Source organism: Peromyscus leucopus, chromosome 3 (genome assembly GCF_004664715.2).
Source record: "Peromyscus leucopus breed LL Stock chromosome 3, UCI_PerLeu_2.1, whole genome shotgun sequence".
NCBI lineage: Eukaryota > Metazoa > Chordata > Mammalia > Rodentia > Cricetidae > Peromyscus > Peromyscus leucopus.
In genome coordinates, this window is record NC_051065.1 from 17,059,812 (window position 1) to 17,084,132 (window position 24,321).

Consider the following 24,321-nt stretch of genomic DNA (forward strand, 5'->3'; position numbering starts at 1 on the left):
TAAAGAAAATCTATAGATCAGCAGATAAATTAATCACTGTGTTAGGTGTATTCTGTATGTTTATAAAGATATATGAACAATATTTCATAGAGGTGTTGTAGAACAGAGTGGAAGGGTAGAGACTTAAGTAGGTTTTTATCTCATTTTGGATTTGGGATCGGGAAAAGCCACTTCAGAATACACAATGAAAGCCACAGTCCAATCACCAAATGACTCTAAAGTAATCAACTGATTTTTCCCCATATATCTCTCTTGTTTGCTGGGAAGCAAATCTGCGGTGGTTGTAGTGATATATAAGCACAAGATAAGACTTATTTGTGAAAATCATGTCCAACAATTGGAATGCACAAAACTCTTACTGCCTGTTCTGCCAGAGTTGTTCTAACATTAGCCTCTAAATTTCATGAACAGATCATTAACACATTGATATAAATGGCTGCTTGCACATGGCAGAAAGTTCCGAGGGATGGGCACTTGCACGTGCATGTTTGATTAACAGATGAAGACTCTTTCCTCAGAGCAACGATCGAGTTCTCCTTTTAGGGTTGTGGGTTTTGTTTCACTGTTATCCTTCTGTTGCTTTCTCTATGAAAAAGAGGTCCAGACTGAGCAGTATGGGAAGGAGGACAGTGCATGAGTGCTGAAAGGGGACAGGGGATGAGTGCTCTTAATTTGGCATCTTTGGTTAACTTTTGATATTCTTCAAATTTCAACACCGAATCAGTGGTCTTAAAAATGAGTGATCTTGCATATTTCTTCAGCTGTTTATTTTTCTAGGATTGTGCACATCAACTTTAAAAATAAAGCTTAGTGTCCATGTACAATGCTACATAGATAATTTGATCTCGTCTGGTATAAGCGATTGAGACTCGGAGCCCTCTAATGTCCCAATTTCTCCAGTTGGATGATGTCACCTCAACAAATGCAGGAAAATTCAGCCACAATCTTCAAGACAGCTTGATTTTCTTTTAAAGAGAAAACATGGCCTTCACTTCAATACTCCTACTAAATAATGACTGTACAGGGGAGAAAGTCTACTCATTATAATTAATTTAGGCACCAACAATATTCTCCCTATGTTCACTAGTAATTTTTTTCTTTCTTGGTATTCTATAGTAGCTAACATTACAAAAAACCAAAAATGCATGCAGTGTTGTATGCCACAATTATTTTCTAGGCTTGAGACCGAAATTCTTAAGTTGTTTTGACTGGGCAGCTAATAGCAATTTAGATAATTCTGCTCAAATTCAATGACATGAGATGCAAAGCCATGGCTGTATTCCAGCACATTCTTCTTGTCAGAACCATTTAAATCACCATCTTACACAAATACGTATTGAAACTCAACTTTAAGTGTTTTATTTTTATGTACATTTCTTTTTTTCCAGAAATAAAATATCTAAATACAGACAGTGTAATGTGGTATATGTATAGCTTTCAACAATACTTGGGCTGAATAAATGCTTTGTACATTAAATTTGTCTTTTTAATGGAGTTCACAGCTACATTGAATAAATGGATTCCTCAGATCCCTTTTTTTTTCTTTTTAACCAATAACAAGCAGAGAGACAAGTACAATTTAATATTAATAAGCAGCTCAAATAACACTTGGTTAAACTATATACAATACAAACCATTCATACAAATGAAGACTAGGATATTGAATTTGTTACAATATGTGTAGTAAAGATAAGACAGACACTTCTAACTTACATGGTGTCTGCCAGGCATTTCCCTTCTTATATAATGATCAGAACTTGTGTTAAGCAGCCTTAGTTGCTCTCAACATTGCAAAGGTCCAGAGAGAGGCAAGAAAAGCTGTAATCCCAGTGTCTGCCCACATGTAAATTCCAAATGTTTGCTCATCTTTACTGAGAACGGGCTCCTCCCTCCAGAGAAAGAAAAGCCATCCTGTATCACCGTGAATGTGCCTACTGTATGCTGGAAAAAAGTTACTACACTTTGTTGTGTTTATAAAATAAAGAATACTGAGCTCTAAAGACACATTTTTTTTTTCCATTTAACAAGCATATAACTCCTACGATAGTGTTCACCAGCACAGCTACTCCAAGCAGTAGGAATGCATGAGTGGGGATTATTGATTAGCATGGACTCAAGACCTTAAAATTTCCATAATAGCGTGTTAGACACATCCTCTGTCTAGTTAATTCTTTGTGTTTGATCATAGTTTATCCTGAACTATCATGAGCCAGACAATGAAAGCCCTCTCCAAGGGAACCATGATAGATGCAAGCTGAAATGTGCAAGAGTGAGTGCTCATGTGCCTCTACATGGGATAGCATGTCTTCAGGTGAGACTTTGAGACCTATGATGATTTACAACTATGCTGAGAGATGCAGCTGACTGGGCAGAAATGACATCAATTGTTTTCCACTAGTGTGTTTGCACCAGTCAACAGGAGCAGCAGTGTAGACACATTCCAGGCAACAGATGTGACCTTCTTCCTTGAGGTAACAGCCCTGTCCTATGACCTCTAATTCCTCAGGCTTCAGTCTCATTCCCTGTTCGTCCTCATCCTGAGGGGAAGTAAGGTGTGTCACTGTGGTAGTTGTAGTCAGGGCATACTTTCTGTACTAGTTTATAATCCGTACTATAAAAGGAAATGTAAATGCAGATCACCTTGAAGGGCTTGGAGCAGAGCCAGGACACATGACTTTGGGTCTGCTCCTGGTAACAGGTTTTTGAAGGGTCATAGTTGCAGAGTGTGTTCTTGGTAGCCTTGTCAACCTTTTCATATTCAATGCGACAGTTGAAGGACTTGGAATCTTTGGCATCAATCACGGTTTGTTGTGCCAAGTCGAATTCCACGATTTTTGTTGGGGGCACCAAGCTGACAGATACATTTCCTTGACCAGTGGAATTATGCCTGAAATAAACACTAAATGTCCCGTTGCCGTGATCTACAATTTTCCCAGTTATCAACAGGTTTAGCTTCACTGTTTTGATGTTGGAATGAAAATCACCCCATCCAAACATCTTCTTAAACTTGCCAGTCTTAACAATGGGCCGTCTTTTGGCCCTGGGCCGAGGCTCTTGAAGGTCTGTGGAGTTCCTCAGCCAGTCCCAGAGGTCTTGCTCAGAATAAGGTTCTGGGGTGTCATAGCGCAGGTCCAAATCTGTGTCATTTTCTTTGCCACGGAAAGTCTGTGAGAGGAGCCGACTGATAGACAAGTCTTTGCTACTTTCTGTCCATATGTGCTTTAGTGTGGACTTGCTGCTTCCCGACTTCAGAAGTTCCGATTTTCCACCATTTGTTAAATTGGCACACGTGACCTGAGAAAAGAATTTAAAAGATGGGTGTTTATTTACATCTCCACATCTAAGAATATGCAAAACACACATTCCAGCTCTTGCTTGGAGGCTTGGAATTAAATGATGACTTTTGTTGTTGTTACTGTTCTTAAAAGCGCCTCCAGTATCCAGCCACTGTTTACTAAGTGATAAAATATCACTTCTATTTTTATTCAGCAGTGGTAAAGGGGAGGTGTGGGTGGATAAAAACCACCAAGCATGACCTAAAGATCCATATAAAACACTGACTAAAGGAAGAAAAGGCCTCCTAGCATGAGTAAGCCAAGTTGAATTCAAATATAAACTAAAGTAAATAATGTCTTATCACTAAACCCACTTTTGAAATAAACTTTTGTAATTATTATGTTCTTTTTCTGGCTCAGAATCACCATAAGTGCTAAAGCTATATGACTTGCATTAATATGTCAGCTGGTACCCTATTTACTTTGATTGCTTATGTCAATACTATTTTAGAAATAAAAGTAGTTTTACAAAGAGAATGTGGCATGTTTTCACTTATTAACACATCACACACACACACACACACACACACAAAATGTCCTTATCACCAATCACAACACACAGAATAATTTTTTTAAACTTTCAATGATTAAAATGTAGTTTAAGAAGAGTTATAGTCTTTGCCCTGGAGGAGATGGGAATGGGGGGTGGGCTGGGGGTAAGGGGGCAGGAGGGGAGAGAACAAGGGAACCCGTGGCTGATATGTAAATTTAAATTATATTATAAAATAAAAAAAAGAGTTATAACATCCAACATTCACTAGCATGTAGGCATTTGACCATCTGCAAAAACAACACAAAGTCAGAAGGTCTCTTCAAGTGAGGTTGTAAGAGTCACACTTGGATGATATTCTCCAAGATCCCATCTTGCCTCTTTGAAACAATTGGTTCCTCAGTGATTCCAGGGATTCAAAGGAAACAGTACCTGAAGGGCCTCAAAGCAGAAATCACTCATTCTGACATGGAGCATGCAGAATACACAACCTGTAAGCATAACCCCAGAACCCATTGGAACTAACAACCAAGACAGACCATGGACCACATGGACTGACTCATTTCAGCTGAGGTTGCTGAAGGAATTCCCCCATATGTCCATTGAAAAGCTAAGTTTCCCAATAAAGTTCTTCGGCCAGGTTCCTGATGAACCAATCCTAAGGACCCCAAGTCCTTTTTCAAATATGAACCTGATTACTGTATTCAGTCTTTTTGGACTCTCTAACCATTATATAAAAGTTCTCCAAGTAAAAGATAATTGTCAAAGAGCTCTCTTAAATGAGACTCACTAGGAATTACTGCCATGTTCTAGACCATGTCTACCTGTACCTGTAGACTTAAGGTCTCTTTAGTTATGACATAGATGTCTACTGAGAATATCCTTCTATCAGATGCATATGATGGGACGAGTCCACACCCGTTTCTGGAGTGCATTAGCTTAGGGGCCAGACTTACTAGTATTTGTTCCCAGCTCTGTCACTTCTTTGAGACAGCATGATTGATGTGGGACCATTCTCACAAATAACAGAAGTTGCTTTATTTAAAAAACCGCTGGTTTTAAGAAATACTGTACTGATTTTCCTGTAAACATGTAGCATCTAAAATAAAATGTGATTTTTCTAATGGGTTTATATCCAATAACTTCATCCTACAAAACCAAAGTTAAAAACACTGGAGAGGTTAAAACAACTTTAAAAAGAAAAAAAAAGTCTTAAGCTGAGAGTCCATATTCTGTTGCATCTGCTCGCCATTTCCAAGGCAATAGTTATGCCTATCTAAATATGCTTAAAGGATCAAAGTAAGATTTTTTCCTAGGGGACAGGAAACTGCAGAGAACCATATTCTAGACACAGGATTTGTCATAGAAGGAATAGGCAAGTAACAGTGTGTTCGTGGTCACACCTAACAACAGCAAAGGCCAGGCTCGTGTTCATTGTTATTCTTCAGACTTTTGACTTATCACCTATGAAAACAAAGCAAGGCCCTCATGTATTCAGAGATGGTTCAGATAGACTGCTTCCATTGCAGAGGGAATGCTGAGGATTGTGAGAAGGGTGTCTTTGCTACCAACTTCATTTTAATATTCTTTCTCCTTTCAGTTCTGTGCCCTTGCATTGCTTTTTTATTCCCTCTCCATCCAAACTATTCCCTGTCTATAGTTTCTCATCATTAAATGAATAATTTTTTTTTAAATTAACAAGAACAAAAAAAAAGATTTAATGTTTCCAAATTAAAGAAACTAAGCCTAGGAAAAAAATAAGACTGGTTCATTTTCAAGAAGCATACAGCAAAAATTTTAAGGCAAGCAATGCTTTTAACATAGACTAAATATTATGACCTAAAGAAATGAAATTGAAGGGGAAGGTTCTTTGAGAGAGGAGAATTAGACATAGGAATGTATATAGAATAAGTATGAAATTAATTTCCCAACTATTCCTTTTGCCTAATTATAATGTCAATCTCTTATAGGCCAATTTTTAGTATCTCATATAAAGTGAAAACCATGGTAGTTTCAGAGTTAATATTACCCCAGACAATTATAAAATAGTAGAAGCAACTAGAGATATATTAATACTTCCCTAAATGAAATGCATTTCAAAGTATACTATTTTAGGTTGAAGATATCTATTCAGTGATAAAGCACATGCCACCATGTGCAGGACCCTGGATTCAGTAGCCAACAGTGATGGCAGAAAAGGGGAAAATAAAGGTAGAAAAAAACATTTTGCTATGGTATGACACAGGGTAGCGAATATAAGCTATAATATATCTAAAAACTTACTAACACTAATTGGCAAATCTAGTACTGATCCTTTGGCTTTAGAATACCTTTCTTATGAGTATTTGCTTTTTCAATAAAATCTATTTTGTGGTTAAACATCCAGTGTATACTTGCCTAACTATACAAGCATCATCTTCCTACAATCCTCATATTGATTTTTTAGGAGAAAAGACATAAGTGCATGTGCTTTCCTTTGATTCTTAGAGTTAGATGTGTTCCCATTGTTCAGCTAGTGAAAATAAATTCAGGCATACAGAGAGTGCCTTTCATGGTACTTTATCTCAGAATCAACAAGAATCGTAATGTGATACTTCTGTCATGCACTTGTTAAAAGTAGTGAAACTGTCCCGAGATGGAAAGAAAAAAAAACACTTACAGAGCAATTTATCAGCAGTAGATAATGAGTACAAGGGGAAAATTGTAGAATTGCAGAATATAATTTTAAGAAGGAAGAATCACTACATCCAGAAAGTGCTATCACTCTAATGGATGGACAAACCTCTGATTTTCAGTCAGAATGTCCATTGTTTAGCTCTAAATTATATTCTCCACAGCCATAGTGATTATGAATTTGGACTTTGGAGTAGACTACCTGGACTCAGACTAGGCTTTCATCCTCGATAACTGTGTTATGTACAAAACTTACTTATTATGTAGAAGCTTATGTTTTTCCCCTCTAGAGACTAGGAGATACTAGCCATATCTCTCACAGGGATGGTGGGATTGCATGGGACACTTCATTTAAAGTGACAATGAAAGTCTCCGGAATGCAGTGAGTGTTCAACATCAGTGTCACTACCTGTAATCATCACACTTTCACCTCTAAACTCTACCTTATGACGATGAATGACTTATGGATAACTTGGGATGGTATTTGCAAGTAACCAAACTTTTAAAGAAAATCTGTCTTTAGAAGAACTGTAAATATAAACAATTAAAAAAATTATCATACTAAGAGTGAGAGGGGTTTGGGGAAGACATGTGCCAAAAGTTTCACGTAAGAAAGAATAAAATTAATTCTAGAAACCTGCTGTGCAGCCTCGCACCTCTAGCCAGAGAAACAGTATTAAGCACTCACACATCTGTTAAAAAGGCAGCCCTGGTGATAAACATGATCACCAAAATAAAATATTCTAAAATACATCTTAACAAACTTTGGAGCATCTATTGGATGCTAATAAAAATTTGTGCTGGAATGGAAAAAAGCATTTTTTTTTTCAAATGCTACTGTGACAAGCTAAGAAACATGGAAAATTACATGTGCAGTAAAACTCCAAGTAACAAAGTATAAGTGTAAGTGTAGCTATGAAACAACTCAAGCACCGAAAGCAACAAATGCTTTTGCCCCAGGCAGTGGGCTGCAAAGCCTTGAGCAGTACTGACAACCAAGAAAATCTTGAGTGTAGCTTCCAAATCAAAGCATCTTCCAGTTACAATTATCAGAATGCCTTTTTATGTTACACACTCTCAATCTTTCTCCCTATTAGTTGAAGAGAATAGGGCAATATCTACAGGAGAAAATCAACAATGAAATGCCGAAAAAGAGCCTCATCAATAGGTCTCTTGACCTATTCAGTACTACAAACCTTGATTACTTTCGTTTTATGAATTCAGTAACTATAGAATGAGACTCTGTTAATAGGAAGAGGAATAGAGAAAATCAGAGATAAATGGTGCATGCATGGTTCTTGATCTCCAGGTGGTTCACAGTCTAATCTGGGGTCAGTTAAATGAATCACACTGAAATTCTACCTGTAGCACATGTAATATTCTTAAAGTCACAAGGTTTAAAAGCAGTGGAGGTAAAACAGAAGAGTTTATCTTAAAATCTGGAAGATAAAATCATCTTGATTTTTATCTAGTAGAGAATGGGTCAGAGAAATTCTTCCAGACATATGGAATATAATGTAGGGACAATTTGAAGTCCAGAAGGGATGTATCAAAGGTAGACATGGAAAAGAGTTCCCTATCATGTCTCTGTAATTTTGTTTCTTTGGACAAGTATCTCTTCTCTCTTTCTATTCCCCACTTCTCCAGAAACTACCATTTACTCTATTCCTGAGTTTAAATTTTTATGTTCCACACATAGTGCAATCAAGTCAAGTAAGACCCTCATCAAAACCAGAGATGAATATATGGGGCACTACATGTATTAGATAATTTGATTTGGTCATTGCACAATATGTGTGTGTGTGTGTGTGTGTGTGTGTGTGTGTGTGTGTGTGTGTGTGTGAAAAAGACATGAGACATGAATTTAACAGATATTTCATAGATAGGAGTGAATAAATTTTATTGATTTTTATTAGTAGTAGTATTTTGAAGCACAGCCTCACTACATAGCTTAGACTGCTCCTAAACTCATGACTAGGATGCTGCCTCTAACTCTGGAGTATTGAAATTGCTGTGTGCCACCAAATCAGACTCACCTTGATTATTGACTAAAGGAAAACATGAAAAGATTGAAAATTAATGAATTTTCTTTTGACTGTAAGAGTGAAAAAGTAACAAGAGTCTAGGATACAAAATTAAATATCATAGGAGCATTGTGGGCTGGAGGATCTGCAGATAATCCTTGCCATCCAACTGGAATATGGAGACATGGGTCTGAAGGTGTGACAACTTACTTGCCTACTTAGTTACAAAACTCAAAGCATTCTGGAAATTTTTTCTGAAAATAATATTTTCACTATAATATTACAAAGAACACCTAAAATGTTTTCTCATTGATTATACTATTCTGAATGATAAATGGCTAATCCATATTTCAAGGTTCTCTTGTCCAATGATCCAATGTCCAGAAAGTATGTTTGCCTGTGTGCCTCCCATTTAATTGTTTTTAAAACATGGCTATGTGTGTACATTTTAAAGACTATGTTTCTTGCAGAACATAAACATTAAGCATAAAGACAGAGAGTGGTCTGGAAATCAAACATTTATATCTGAGGCAGGAACTTTAAGTGAGACAATGAAGCAGGAAAAATGACCACTGCAGGTGAGGTATGGACAACTGATACCAGCTCTGCCTTGGCTGGTCCATCATTATGTGTCTTCAGACCATGTTTTCACTATCTTCTCATTATTGACTGCACACAATGCCAAACTGCTATTGTAGAAAAGTGTTATGGAAAACAAACATTTTTTTTTTTTAATGAAATAAACTATCTCTCAACTTCCCTCCCACCTGAACTATGTTTCTGGCCTTCTGAAAAAGAGGTGCCTACAAATATTCATTTTCTATTTTTACAAAAAATGTAATGAGATACCTTTTAATTTCCAACAACCTGATCACTATACTGTTGATCTACTACTATTGAGTATAAATATAAATAATCTAAGTCTACCTTGAAATTTTAGTATTTACTGAGTCAAGTACATGAATACTTAAAGCCAAACAAAAATTTGAGACAACTTGATACTTAAACAATATTGCTCATCAGTGAGTAACTAATCAACAAAATGACCTGCTTCATGATTACAACTTTATTACAGCAGTTGTATGATTAATGTGTTGCATATCTCGTCTAAAATATGAAGTAATTCTAGTTCAGAGAACACTTTATCCCTGGCATTATAATCAGCATCTTACACATAGCATTGCATTGCGTTTAAGCCATATGCAGACATACAGAGAAACTTGAACCTACTAATGAAGTTTTGATGTTCATAGGATAAAACAACTACTTGATAGTTGTCCCATAAGGTAAAAACCTTTATTTTAAAAGTCCTGACATCCTATTACCTTCTCTCACATGAGAGCTTAGCTTTTCTGAGTGTATAGGCTGTGTGAGTTTTACAGAAAAGGTTTGTGTAAGACAAACAACATGTTTACCCATGCCTTAAAATGTTTTCATTGGTCACTGACTTGCATTTGGTATAGGTATTCATTCTTGCCTTAAGTTGTTCATTTAGTTTCATTATATCTGTTCATTAATTTGAGGGGTTTACCTCAGTCATTCTTGAATCTCACAAGGTTGATTACATGAGAATGACTTTTGTTAACCTTTTCTTCTAACAAGTTTATAGAAAAAAAGATGTATATTCTTACACATTAATATGAAACTCATTTCACAAAGTTCTCAGAAGAACTATTACATGTTTGCAAAACATACTTTGTACATTGCATTCATGTTCTGTGGAAGTGAAAATGCTTGGGACACAAGAACCATACATTAAATTCCTTGCATGGTTTATGGTCTTACATGCATTGTTTCAATAATAAAAGATCATTTATTTTTCAGTCATACAACAAAGATATGGGGGACATGTAGCCCTCAAAGACTTTCTTTTGTTGTAACTTCAGGTGCACCACTGGCAATATCGAGCACATCAGCATCCTGCATGATGAACTAGTGGAAATTTATTAGTACCATAATACATTAAAATATTTGACTCACTTCCTCTGAGTCAAACTGCAATGCAGCATCACCTCATACCTGGTAAGGTAATTCACATGAAAATGTTGAAGAAAAAGAACTATTGGTCAGATTGTGAATTGAAATGGCCATTATGGAAAATAAAGATATTTTTAAGACAATAAATAAAGCTACCATGTAATCCAGCAACCCCATTTGTAGGTATATATTTAGAAGAAATAAAATGAGTATCTCAAGGAGATATCTTAATTCTCATATTCATCCCATCACTGATTAGTGAACAATAACACCTATCTGGATATTTGTTAATGAATGGGTAGATAAAGAAGATCTACATACACACAGGCACACACAATGGATTACTATTCAGCTTTAAGAGAGAAAGAGGCCATGCCATTTGAACTAACAAGGATATGCACAGAAGACATCACACAAAGTAAAATAATGCACTTATTGAAATATAATATAATATATGAAACATGAAATACAATATAACCTCACATGTAAGTTCACCATACAGAGGGCAAACTCCAAAAAAAAAAAAAAAAAAAAAAAAAAAAAAAAAGAGTTAAATGGTAGTTACCAGACGTTAGGATAGGAAAACGAGAGGCCATTGCTCAACAGGTACAGACTATAAGTTACAAGTTCTGGAGTTATAATGTACAGCATGATGACTAATATCAATAAAATACAAATTTTAAATAGACAAAGAGACTAGTGTTCAGTGTTCTCACCAGAACAAGTTAACTATGTAAGGTCATGTCTCCATGAAATTGACCACAGCAATCTCCTTATAATATAAATATACAACCTAAAATCACATTTAATACTTTAAATAGAGACAACTTTTGTCAGTAATCCCAAATAAAATGAAAAATAGTACCTTTTAAAACTAAAAGTAAAACAAATGAAAGTTTGAGGAAGAGCAAACCAGAAGTTACCTAATTTCTTCCTGTCTGAAGCAGGCTGTAGCAGCAGCCATATTCCACTAGTAGTGGAAATGCAGGGATGGGGATCTGGGCCTCTTCCTTTAACCCAGTAAGTGTGGGGAGTCTGTGTGGCAAAGGAATCAAGGGCATGGATATAATGATCTGTCTCCATTAGGAACATGATTGGGCTGTAGAAGCCTAAGACATTAGGAAAGCACACTCCCTGGGTTTGTCTGTGTGGACACTTCTAAACTGGTGTGTGAGAGAGCAACTGACCAACTGATGGGGAGGGGGAGAAGACCTATGCAAATGTAAGTAGTGCCTCCCAAAAGACTGGGGGACCAGATGGAACAAAAGCTGAAGAAGAGACAAGCCTGCCAGAAAAGCCTTCCTTTCTTCTCTTCCTGGAGGATGCATTAAGCAGCCTTAGTCTTAATCCTGATTTTAGGATAGACTTTCTCCCCAGAGAATCAATAGGTAGGCCAGCTGGGAACTGGAAATACTGAGACTGAGCAAAAAAAAAAAATCCTTTAAGTTCATTTTTTTTTCTCACACTTTTGTCATGGAAACAGGAAACTGACTAATACAATGTCCTTCAAATTAAATATCATAGTTTAAGTATGAATTCTGATATTTCATTATTAATGTTATTTTAGGGTATCTTTTTTCAAAATGCAAAGGATATTTATAGGATCCATTGAATTTTTGTGATGAACAAAAGTTTTATGTGGCATATTTCATATATGTTTAGATGTATATGTGTCTTGTTATACAAACTGTTAAATTTGGATAATTCTGAATAAAATTAAAAACATACTTCCTCTATAATAAGCACAAATACAGGATCTGCATAGGAAATGCATAAGTACAAGGGCTTACACAGCCTTACCAGAGCATGTGAGAGCAACTTTTCCGTAGGATTGTAAGAGCCAGGAGAAAACTGAGAACAAGGCTTTCAGACCACACACTGCGGTATTAGTCCTGTCCTCCAGACAAAGACACTGTGTCTGCTCAGAGGGTCTAAACAAACTGAAATGGATATCTGCAGAGTGTGAACAATTCTCAGAACAGAGCAATGTGATAAAGAGAGATCTTGCTGACAACGTCACAGTGCAAGAGAGACAAAAGCAGATCATAATTTATCTTTAACAGCACCATTAAGACCGTCTTGCCCACCAGTACATTCTATGTCATTCTCAAGCTAGAGAACTCTGTTCACCCTGATGAGTTTGAAAAGTTCTGAGTGGGTAAGCATGTAAATCCATCATACTCACCCTGCAGAGGGTAGCTCACTTTTTGAACACAGCACACCAACTGTCCCATTTGCTTCTGCACTAAGCATTAACTCTAACTCATGTGTAATTGAATGCCTCTAGAGTTCTTCAGATAACTCTCCATGTTAAGCTTTTTCCTTGATTCCATTTTATACATAATCATATAAGAATTATCTTTAAAGTTTTCTGAGTAGTTTAACATTCGAAAAGGGCATGTTTAATGGAGAGCTCTGAATGACTGCTGAGAAGTTGGCTTCTCATCCTTTGAAAATGTTTTCTTTACCACGGCACTTACTGTATAAATAGATACACAAACATACAAGTTTTGACATGAAGTCATTAATATTGATGAGAAATTAATAGTTATTAGCCTAAATAGCTCTGCTTATCTATTCTCTGAAAATATAATTACTGATTATTCAGGTTTACCTTGCAAAAGTCCTGTTCTTGTTAATAAATGTATGAAACTCCACAGTGACAAAACAACCCAGAAAGATGTGGTTAATGTTTTCTATGACTTCTTTGTGAAATATATACAGAGTATCTCATGTGAAGGGCTGTGGGTATGTGGTTATAATAATGAGCAGATCACTTGAAGTAACATAGTAGAGGTCTATTTCTTCATTAATCCAAAGTCACCACACGTCATTTTTCATTAGTCATAAGATGGTTAGAACGTGTTAGTAAATCTGGGTTTCCCTCGGTGGAGGAGCAATGTATGCTATGTATGGGTGGCTTCTTTCTATTGGAATCAGAGGTCAGAAGGATTGTGAGTACATGGTAGGGCCTGTTGTGTAGAAGCAAATGGATAAGTTCACAGCTGCATGAAGTAAAATACTGTGCAGGTATGTCTACCATGGACCACAGCAGGAATTACTAGTTCACACTCTACTAGCATGTGCACATGTTATGGCATTCAAACCTTCATGGACAGGAAACCTGCTCTCCAACATATCCAGAGATGGTTGAACCTTAGAGAGGTAGGCCTAGAAAGTGGTAATGATGTCATGGAGATTCCACACCCAGAAGTTCTTGATGTACTTATTAGGAAATTAAGCAAGTTCTCATTGACTGGTTTAGTTAGCAGAGAGCAGGCCGTTATGAAATGAGGCCATGCCACATGTTTAGCCTCTTCAGTTCAGCTGCCTACCCTCTTCTCATACATGCATTTCTGCTATGTAACTCTGTCTACCATGTTGTGACCCAGAATAAAACCCTCTTAGGATGACTTTCTAAGCCCAAGTAAACCTTTTTCCCTTTTACTGCATACAACCTCAGATATTTTGTTATAGCAACACAAAACAGAACAAGACAGGTTTCAACGCCTTTTCAACAATGTGTACATGTATATGCCCAGATGTATATTAGAACATATTTCCATAAAAACATACTTTACGTTAGTCATATTTCACTGTTATGGCTACTAGATGGTACTATTTAACAGAAAATGAGTTGTAATAAAATGAGGTCATGCTATGAATTTGACCTTGTGATGATGGTATGTGAATATATATTGAGTAAAAATAATCACACAATTCATCAAATAGGGCCTGGAATCCTGGAGCAAATAGTGACATTGACACTGTATACATAATATGCCTTTGTAATATCCTCTGGTATCCAGAGGTTGGCCCAAAAACCTTTCCTTAGACATAGAAAAAAATCCTATAAACAAATTGAGAGATGCCAGCTGCAACGGAACGCCAGCTCTATGGTGTTTAAGTCTTAGATTATCTGAAAAAAGTCAATCATGTCTCTTTCTTGTCACACTATAGTGCACATATACTGCTCCGAGCTCTCTTGGTGCACAGTGAATATATCAGCCAGTCCAGAAATATGAAATGGGGCAAATGTCCTATGAGTGCATACCACCCGAATTCTGTGAACATCTTAGGGACTGGGAGTCTCCAAACCTCTGAAGCACACAAAGCCAAGATGGCTCTGGTTGCACTGTCCAAGAAAAATAAAGCATAGTAGAAAGATGGTGCCCCTCATCTCCTCTATTTAGCAAGGGTTTAGAAACTGTGGTTTGAGTCGTCAAAACTTTGGCTATTACATAAATGAGCATCTTTGTATCATGCTTCATTAGAGAAAAATTTACAAAGCATATCTAACCAACAGGACCAGGACCAAAGTGAACTAATAAGCATACCTGTGGGAAGACACATATGTGGGAACATTCACACTTCTATGGCAATACATGTGACGCACACATGCATATACATACATACATGAACCCACACATTTTATGTTGGATAAGTAGGAACAACCTATTTCTCTGGAAAACTCTGAACTGTGTTTTCTAAGAAAGATTCTTAGCAACGTTCATAGCACCTATAACCACAGCCTGACCTCTGAAAATAGCTTCAGAAACATAATACATATGAATCTGGTGTTACTGTTTTCCAGTAGTCTGAGCTAGACGCAACCTGCACAACTCCTTTTCCAGTTTCCATGTTGCTGAAAGCATGACATATGAAGTCACATAACTAAGAGTCAGGTGCTAAGGGGGATGATATTTATGCAGAGATATCCTAAAGAAACAAAAAGATAGCCTCTAGATTTAGGTATGTTACTTTAAAGAAAGCTAATTAGAAAGCAAATTAACTGATACACTTGCAGGGGAAAAAAGATTAGTACTTTATTTAAAAAGAAACTGAATTTCACTAAGTCAAAGTACATCTCAATGATATATTAAAAGATTAAACAGGTCATCAATAGAATGGCATGAACAGAACCCACAAACAGTAAGAATACTACTGTAGGGAAGGCTGAAGTAAAGAGACCAGTTAGATACTAATTTGTTGTCGGAGCTCAACAAATCTCTAGCTCTATCTTTAATGTACTCTAAAATGCGAGAAATAAAAGAAGGACAGATGTTAGGACTTGTTCTTCCTCTAGTATGACACCCACTTAACTTCCTCATGCTGACAAGTCTTTACTACTGGCAATGGTAGAGAGAAAGCCCGAACTGACCTACTCTGGATGGCCAAACATCCTAACTGTCGTGCTAGAAATCTCATCCAATGACTGATGGAAGCAGATTCAGAGATCCATGACCAGGCCCCAGGTGGAGCTCCAGGAGTCCAATTGGCGAGATAGAGGAGGGATTGTATGAGCAAGAATTGTTGAGACCAAGATTGGAAAAAGCACAGGGACAAATAGCTAAACTAATGGAAATACATGAACTATGAACCAATAGCTGAGGAGCCCCCAACTGGACCAGGCCCTCTGGATAAGTGAGACTGTTGATTAGCTTGGACTGTTTGGGAGGCACCCAGGCAGTAGGACCAGGACCTGTCCTTGGTGCATGAGCTGACTGTTTGGAACGTGGGGCTTATGCAGGGACACTTTGCTCAGCCTGGAAGGAGGGGACTGGACCTGCCTGGACTGAATCTACTATGTTGAACTGAATCCCCAGGGAAGTTTTTGCCCTGGAGGAGATGGGAATGGGGGGGTGGGCTAGGGGAAGGCGGAGGAGGGGGAGATAGGAGAGGGGAATCCGTGGCTGATATGTAAAATTAAATTAAATTATAAAATAAAATAAAAAAAAATTTTTAAAGAGTTGGATAATGGTCCACTAGAGGGAGCAGCTGGGACACGTGACGGCTGTCTCTGTCCGTGGTGCTGGAAATCAAACAATTGTGTCACTAAGGGTCAAAGGGTTCAGAGAACAAAGATGCACCAGAAAATTTCCTGCTGATTCCTGTTTGATACTGCCTCAGAAAGCTAAGTCTTCTGTAAGCTGAAGAGAACAGTAAGGAAGTGTGTTGCTGAAAGAATTATTAAAAGCCATGGTCATCAGAGGAAGCACTTATGAGTTTGCATAGCTTCTAAGACATTGCTTAAGGACAAAATATTTATGTTTGTTTATGTGTTGGAAATCTCTTCAGGTCAATGCAATATATATCAACATCATCCTCATTTTAATCTCATGATTCTGGTCATATCAGTCATTTTCATATGCCCTCTTTCTTCCAGCCACAAGGCCATTGCACAGGTTTCTTTCCCTTACTAGAATCCATCTACCCACTCCTTTTTACTAAGATAACCTTACACTATTTAGATCAATTTAGGCCTTCTAATGAACCCATCAGTCCTCTTAGAACATTTTGTACTATTCCTTTGTAAATATAATATATATGTGGGGGAGGATATATATATATATATATATATATATGTGTGTGTGTGTGTGTGTGTGTGTGTATGTGTGTGTGTATGTATATATATGTATATGTATATATTCCATACATTGTTATCTTCATGTCATAGCCATATAATGTATTGCTGTTGCTTTTCTTTTATACTTTATTCAATCCACATACTAAGCAGATGCTCTACAGATATCCACTGGATGAATAAATTCATGTTTAAACAGAATGCCTATTCACATACAACCACACCACTTGGCAGATGATCTTTTCCCACAAGCAAATAATAAGTTCACTTTCTGAAACAGATAAATACATTTATGATTCAGTTCTTCATGTGGGTTTTATCCAGTTCTGCATGCATGCAGAGTGATGCAAGAGAAAGAGTGGTCACAATAACCAGTCTAGAACATCACATTAAAAAAAAATTGTGAGTGTATTTTAAATCATTTCTTTTAGTTTTTGAGATTATAATATAATTAAAATATTTCTTCCTTCCACACCTCCTCACAAACCCTCCTATATACCTCTTATCTCTTTCAGTTTCCTGGCTTCTTTTTTCATTAGTTGTGTACACACACACACACACACACACACACACTCATAAATACATAAGCATATTATACTTTATGTAGAGAGATGAGTGAAAGGAAGCAAAAAAGACTAAATCTACATGAATCAGCACTGTAACAAATGCAGGAAAGGCAGAATGAAACAATCTGTTGGCGAGACGGAAGTTGGCACTGTGCTCTGGGATTTTCTCTTTGAATTTCTAGAAATTTGATCCAAAAACAGTAATGAAGGAAATGCAAGCAGGAGTTGAAAAGAACAGAGTCATTCAACATGAGTCTGTCAAACTTCCTGGAGGTATTTTCTTCCCAGTATTTCAAATGGACATTTCTATTAGCAAATAATAATTTTCTTGAAGCAGGCAGTTGGGCATATGTTAGTTTATTTCCTTGCACAAATGCTCATTTGCTTGGGAAATGCAATCAGACTTTGAAATGTGAAGGAAAAGAATCAATTTATGAGTATGTTTCCAAATGCTTCAAATGGTGCTATAAAGTGCCCATTAACAGCATGGATTAAAATAATATTAAAATGTGAGTTCTGAAGGTTTTTTTTAACTTTATTCTGTAAGGGTGACAAATGGTAAATAAAGGAAGTTTGGCTTTGGCATTTTTTTTGCTTTGTGGCTACATAGTGAAAAATCCATGACTGTTAGAATAACAAAACATTTGAAGCTTGAAGGGACTTTTGAAAGTATTTTATAAGTTGAAAAGCTGAGTATTGTAGTTTTGCACTTGTATGAGATACCACAGTGATTTAAAACAGAGTCAAAACTGTGGTAAAGGTTTCTTAGCCTTCAGCCCATTATTCATGATGCAGAGGTTCCCTTGTTGAAAGCTGGGGTTTATATTCTCCTTTGGGGTTTAAATCAGTACGTCACATCAAAAGAAGAAACTGGCTCCTGTTTCTCAGAGTTTCAAGGAGTCTCTTGATTTTGTAGAAGGAGAGAATGCTGGAAATTTAGCAACTTTTGTCCATTCTGAAACAAGACATTAGCTTAGAAATTTGCAACATCAGCTAAAGACCCCTGGGTTTGACTATGAAAAGTACCTGGGCCTTCCCAGAACTAGGTCTAATCTCTAATTTGTGGCTCTTGACCACTATGATGGAGGAAAATCAAAAAGGTCCATCATCACAAGTCTTCAATTAAACCAAAGATAAGACGGGGAATTATTCTTCAAGCTGTGAGTGGAAGACTGTTTTATATCTGTTACCAAAACACTATATCCATTTTCAGAAGATTTATTTTTAAAAAGAGAAAGTCAAAACAAAAGATATGCTGTATTCTACTCTCTACTACCCCAGAAAAACATAAATGTAAACAATCCACTATGTTTTTCAAAAAGCATTTCCATGAAGTTGTTTTTATTTCAAATCCATCTGTAACTCAATTCACTCCAGACAACCTGTACAAATACTTTTTACCTCCTTGTGGATCAAAGTCTTGGTTTTTAATTATGTATATGCGTATTTTGTGTGTGTGTATGTCTGTGTATTATGTGCGTGTCATATTGAGAATGCCAGAGAAGAGCATCAGACCCCCAAGGACTGGAGTTATTGTGAGTAAATATGTGGGTACTTGGAATCAAACCACAGTCCTGAAGAACAACAAATGTTCTCACCCACTGAGCCATCTCTCTAGTCAAAGAAGTTCCACAGACCCTCCCAAGCATCACAGGCTATTAATATCCAGTGCTGTTATTTACCCTCCATATACATATAGTAAGACTCTATTGATGAAGATGTTATGTGCCTAGGTCACTGAAGATAGAGGAATTGAGCTAGTGTTCAACTAGAAGTATTATCCTTCCTGACCAGCATACATGGTAGTGGAATGTACTATCCACACTATCAGAGAAGAGTGATCATCAGTCTCACACAGCTATGGACCCTGCAACCTATATTATCAACATGCTGCAAAATGCACCCACTGTGCAATGTTCCTGTTAAACGGATAGAGGGGGAAACAACAACAACAACCCTAATGACATATTGCTATTTTCAAATCAGTTCTCCCAGATGAAAGTCCTAATAAAGAAAGAATACTTCAGATCTTCCTTTATTCCACAAGCCTCAAAGGTCACTGATTCTCATCAGGGAGAATTATAGGAAATCCAAGGTTTCATGCGCTGAGATTGATTATGAAGATCCTGTGGGAACCAGCAGTAAGGCTGACAAAATATGTTCAGTGTTAAGTAACATATCTCAAATGTAGCACTACTCTGTTTTTAGTCAAAATATTTATGTCATTGTCTCATATAAAGTTAAAGAAAAGGATAAAATGTTTGTGTTTTTCCTTATCTTGGGAATTTGTTTTATTTGACTGGACAAGAAATGCATTTATAAATGAAGCCATATTTCTCTAAGTAACTTTTATTCTTCAAACAGATTGAAAGAGTAATTCAATTTTATTTGAATCTGCATAGAAATAGTATTTGTATTTAAATGCTTGTAATACTTTATTTTTATATAATTTCTAAGTTACATGTAATTTCCACGTTTCTTATAGGAATTAACCAATTAAATTTACTTATTCACATATTACTTTGTTGGTCTTCTATTCTCTTACATGTATGCAGATATTCATGCATGTGTATTGCTGAGCCTTTTCAAGAGTAAAATGAAAACATCATGTTCATTTATTCCTATATAGATCTTGAAGTAGTTCCTAAGGAAAAAACAATCTTTGTGATGATTACCATGGTTGAGGATTTAATAAGGATCATGTGTTATCTTTTTCTGGGTGACATGATCCTTTGGCTGTCTTTTTTAAATTTTTTTCCCTTTACACCTGTTAGGTAATTTCTAAAATGTCAGTTTGTATTGCACTGATGTGTACTGACAATCATGCTATAATAATGTTCTAGAACTTCAGGCTATCAAAGATGCTATCAGGGAGTGTATCCTTTGATCTGAGAGTGCAGGAAGCAAAGCTGTCAGTAACTGTAGAGAACATAATCTTGCACTGTGCTAAATCATAGCCTTGCAAGTCATTTAGAATACTTGAAATAATTTTACAGGCAATTAATCTGCATTATATACAATTGTTTTAGTATTGATAATAAACTCATTAAAACTTGTCATTTTGTGGTTTCCTTCAATTCTCATTTTGACTAAATGAGGTTAATGTTTAAAACAAAATTTACTTGCTGGATTCACTGAATTGATCTATCAGTCTTGAGGCTGACACTAAATTAATGTATCACTTAATGACAGAGAAACATTATGGTGATTAGGTGATTTCATCATTGTGCAAATACCATGCTGTGTGCTTAGGCAAGCCTATATAGTGTCTATTGTCTTGGCCTGCATGGTTTTGGGTTTGACCTGACCAGTGCTGAGGCAATGAAGAATAGAAAAGCACATAGACATACATCTGGTGAGCCATGTGCTCTATTGAAGATACACCAGCAGCCTGGAAATTCCATGTTTATTATAAACCACTAAGTAAGGAGACAGGTTTATAGCACAGAGCTGACTGAGGAGTTAATCTTGGTAGGAGATCTCTGTAGGGGAATGGTTTCAGATTGCAATCATTGATGAGGAGGAAGCTGTGGTTGATTTATTTTTCCTTCACTGGTTTTAACTAAAGATCAATGTGTATAACATCCATACTAAGACCAAAAGAAGTCTTTGCCATTCTTCTGAGCCTGACATACGGAAAGTCTTGCCATTCTCATGGACCTGAGGAATTGGGATCCTTAATATGGCCATTCCCATGTCAACAACTTATGTTCACTCAGGGTATCATCCACTGTCCACAATTTATCAGTGCCTCAATGTGGTCTTTTGAAATCAACAATGGTTAAATAGAAGAGGTTGCTGCTATAATAACATGACATATTCTTTTATGCTAAACATTTTTCATAAATTGGAGGAATGTACTCTAAAATGATGATTAATTCATAGTGCAATTGTTATGGTTAATCTTGACTGTCAACTTAACTGGGTTTGGAATTAGCTAAGAGATATGTCTCTGAGAAGTTCTGTGAAGGTATTTCCGGGAAGGATTAAGTGAATGAAGAAGACCATCCCTCAGATCAGGTAGCTAGTTTCAATGATGGCTCAAAAATAAAGATGGAGAATGGTTTCCTCTAGAAAAGCAGCCTTTAAGGGCTGATGTTGCCTGCCCACAATCACTAGTTGGTTATCAGCATATCTACCCTGTTGCTGCCTCCACTTTGTTGTCATTGAAGTTTAGATTATTTAGTTTTCCAACATGGAAACCAGAGGCTCTTCAGAAATTCTTCACACCTCCAGCACCAGATTCAGTGTGCTAAGCCAGCCAGCCTTTGTATAGCAGATCCCAGATTCTCAGTCTCTCCAGTATGTATACAACCAGTGTTGAACTGCACAACCTATATTGTTTAAGACATTCCAATAAACCTCTTTTGTAATCATATTCATTCTATCAATTCTGTTTCTCTGGAGAACCACAGCTAACAGAAGTATATGCTTAACCTGTAAAATAATAAGTTTCTCAGGAAAAATGCCAAGTAATATTCATTATATGTGATTGTACATACTACTCTTTTTGTGCCCAGGATTAATCTCAAAGCACCAAGACTAATAACAAAGAGAAAAAGAGGCCCACTGCCTAAGAGGCTTCCTTATAAGTGTCATATAACGAGAAAGCAGTTCTAAGGTGACCTGACCCTAACAAGAAAGTTCTGTGGTACCAGAGAAATAAAGAGAACTAAGAAGGAAGAAAAAGAGAAAGTAAATTTACTTCTTATTGCTCTTGCCATTTAACAATAATATTACATGTAATTTGGTTATGAATGGACATATTCACACAATGTACATTTCGTCAAGAAAAGATAACATCAGCCTTTAATCATAGGTGTGGAATTCTGAGTTCTAGCATGATCTGAACCATAATTCCCCACAGGAGCTAACAAGCAGATTACACTGTTCCTGCTATACTAGGTGTTTGTACATATAGTAACCAACTAGAACCCAGCAAGGATTTCAAAGTTGTAACCTCTGAGGCTGAGATTTTTCATTCTAAACAAAGATATCAACACCCTCATAACTACATGACCTGGAGAAGTACAGATAATCTGTATGAACTGGTAGAAGGTAATAATTTAACTTTAACTCTTAAGATAACCATATGGATCTATGTAGATAACTATGTATGAAAAAGTTTCATATCCATATGGCAAATTAAGTTAGCAAAAGTTGACCAATATCAGATAGTTTGGCATCATGGTAGAGGGCTGACCTTAGTTCCAGACTACAGACGTGCATCCAGACTCTGGAAACAGATGCCCTTGTCCATGGGAATTGCCTAAAGGGTGAGTGTCCAAGTCATTCTGGCAGGCAAAATGAAGTCATGTTTTTAAAGTAGTTATCCTCCAAAGGAAATTTTTATCAATAGCTCTGGTTTTAGAATGTGAAATTATAACTGCCCATAGAGAATCTTGGTAGTTCTAAATCCTTTTTGATTAACACAGGAATTAAATATACCCCCTGATATCCCTAAGGGCGTTGTACTAGTGGAGTCACTGCATGTTTGATCTCTGTTTTACAGACCTCCCGTTAGTGTTTCAGAGAAATCTGTACTTTCTATTATGGTAACACCTCTGCTGGCCTGCAGCCATCACCACCTCTCAAAGAGCTGAACCATGAAGCTATATCTCTGTAACTAGGCCAAATAAGCCATGACCTGACAGGGTGTAAGCAGTCATTGTCTCCTATTAAATCTGAAATCTGCACTTTGCATATTTGAAAACAACTATCCAGTTGCACTATAAGGTATGGCTGCCAAATGAATAATCAGATTTTTAAGAGACTATAAAGGGACCCAAATGCTTCTCACTGTGCCAAAACCAAAGTCGATTCAGATTTTATTTCCTCCCCTCCCATGTTTTTATCTTCATTCTTTGGCACTCAGACCAAAAATATTTCAACAACAAATAAATAGACTTCTGTTATACATTGTAGAGTATAAACCAAGTCTGGGCAGAGATTATGTGGAAGCCAATGCGCTCTGTGATGCAAATGACAGGCTGCGGCCTCAAATGGCTAGGTAGGAGTTGTATAGGGTTGGCACCTAATATTGCTTTGATTGGTGAATGTGATTACAAAGAGACTTTCATAAAATCCAAAAATGACCCAATGAGCCACTTTAATGTCAAAGCCCAGAAGTTTCTTTCCTGTTTAGAAATGTACATGCCCTCCCCTACAGTTAGTACTCCCCGGGGATGTCTAAGTAGCTCAACTCACAAAGCCTTAATGGAAGAGACACAAGTGACTTTAGAAAGATTTGGGAAGGGATTGAAACGTAGCTGTATAAAATATCCTATTAACTCTTGCCCCCCGTTTTACATTTTGAGAAAGATTTTTAACTAAACCCTCAAAGCTCAATACCTATGATGTCATTAAACATTTTTCACTCCAGTGAATTGTAACTCAGGGACATTTGCAACTACTCTTTTCAGCGGGGGATTAAACTTTCAGGGAATAAATTAAATTGGGTTAAAATGTCTAACACAGTTTTCAGATGAGTGCTTTATTCAAGTAGCACAGAGACATGTTAACTTTGAAATGAAACTCTAGTTGGGTAAATAACGTTTGTCAAGAACCAATTGCTCAGGTGCTATCCTGCTCTAAGCCTACTTTATTAATACTGGGTTGTGATCTTCGATGCAAGTGCAGGGAAGAATTTTAAATGCAATTAAAACTGAGCTGGAAGGCCACACAACTGTACTTTAATCAAAAGCTGAGTTCAAGCCTGCTTTACATATAATATGTGCAAAGGAAGATACTTTTTCACATTCAGCATGACTGTGTAAATACTCTATTTTGAAAGACAGCAAATTCATTTCAAGAAGAAAGGCAAAGGTGAGGCAGCACCTCGCCTTGGGGATGCTATGAGCATCTGAAGACAGCTGGTCTCAAGGATATAGGA

The 24,321-nt window shown here is 36.8% G+C and overlaps 1 protein-coding gene across 2 annotated transcripts in view; it reads right to left on the reverse strand.

The window, feature by feature from the left end:
* Nucleotides 1-266: 266 nt before the first annotated feature.
* Nucleotides 267-24,321, reverse strand: part of Nxph1 (neurexophilin 1) — a 294,908-nt gene continuing 270,853 nt past the window's right edge. For both annotated transcript variants that reach the window (XM_028869861.1, XM_028869862.2), the window contains one exon: nt 267-3,294. In XM_028869861.1, the coding sequence (XP_028725694.1) occupies nt 2,533-3,294 (762 nt within the window). In that variant the 3' untranslated portion in view covers nt 267-2,532. The remainder of the gene's footprint in view (nt 3,295-24,321) is intronic.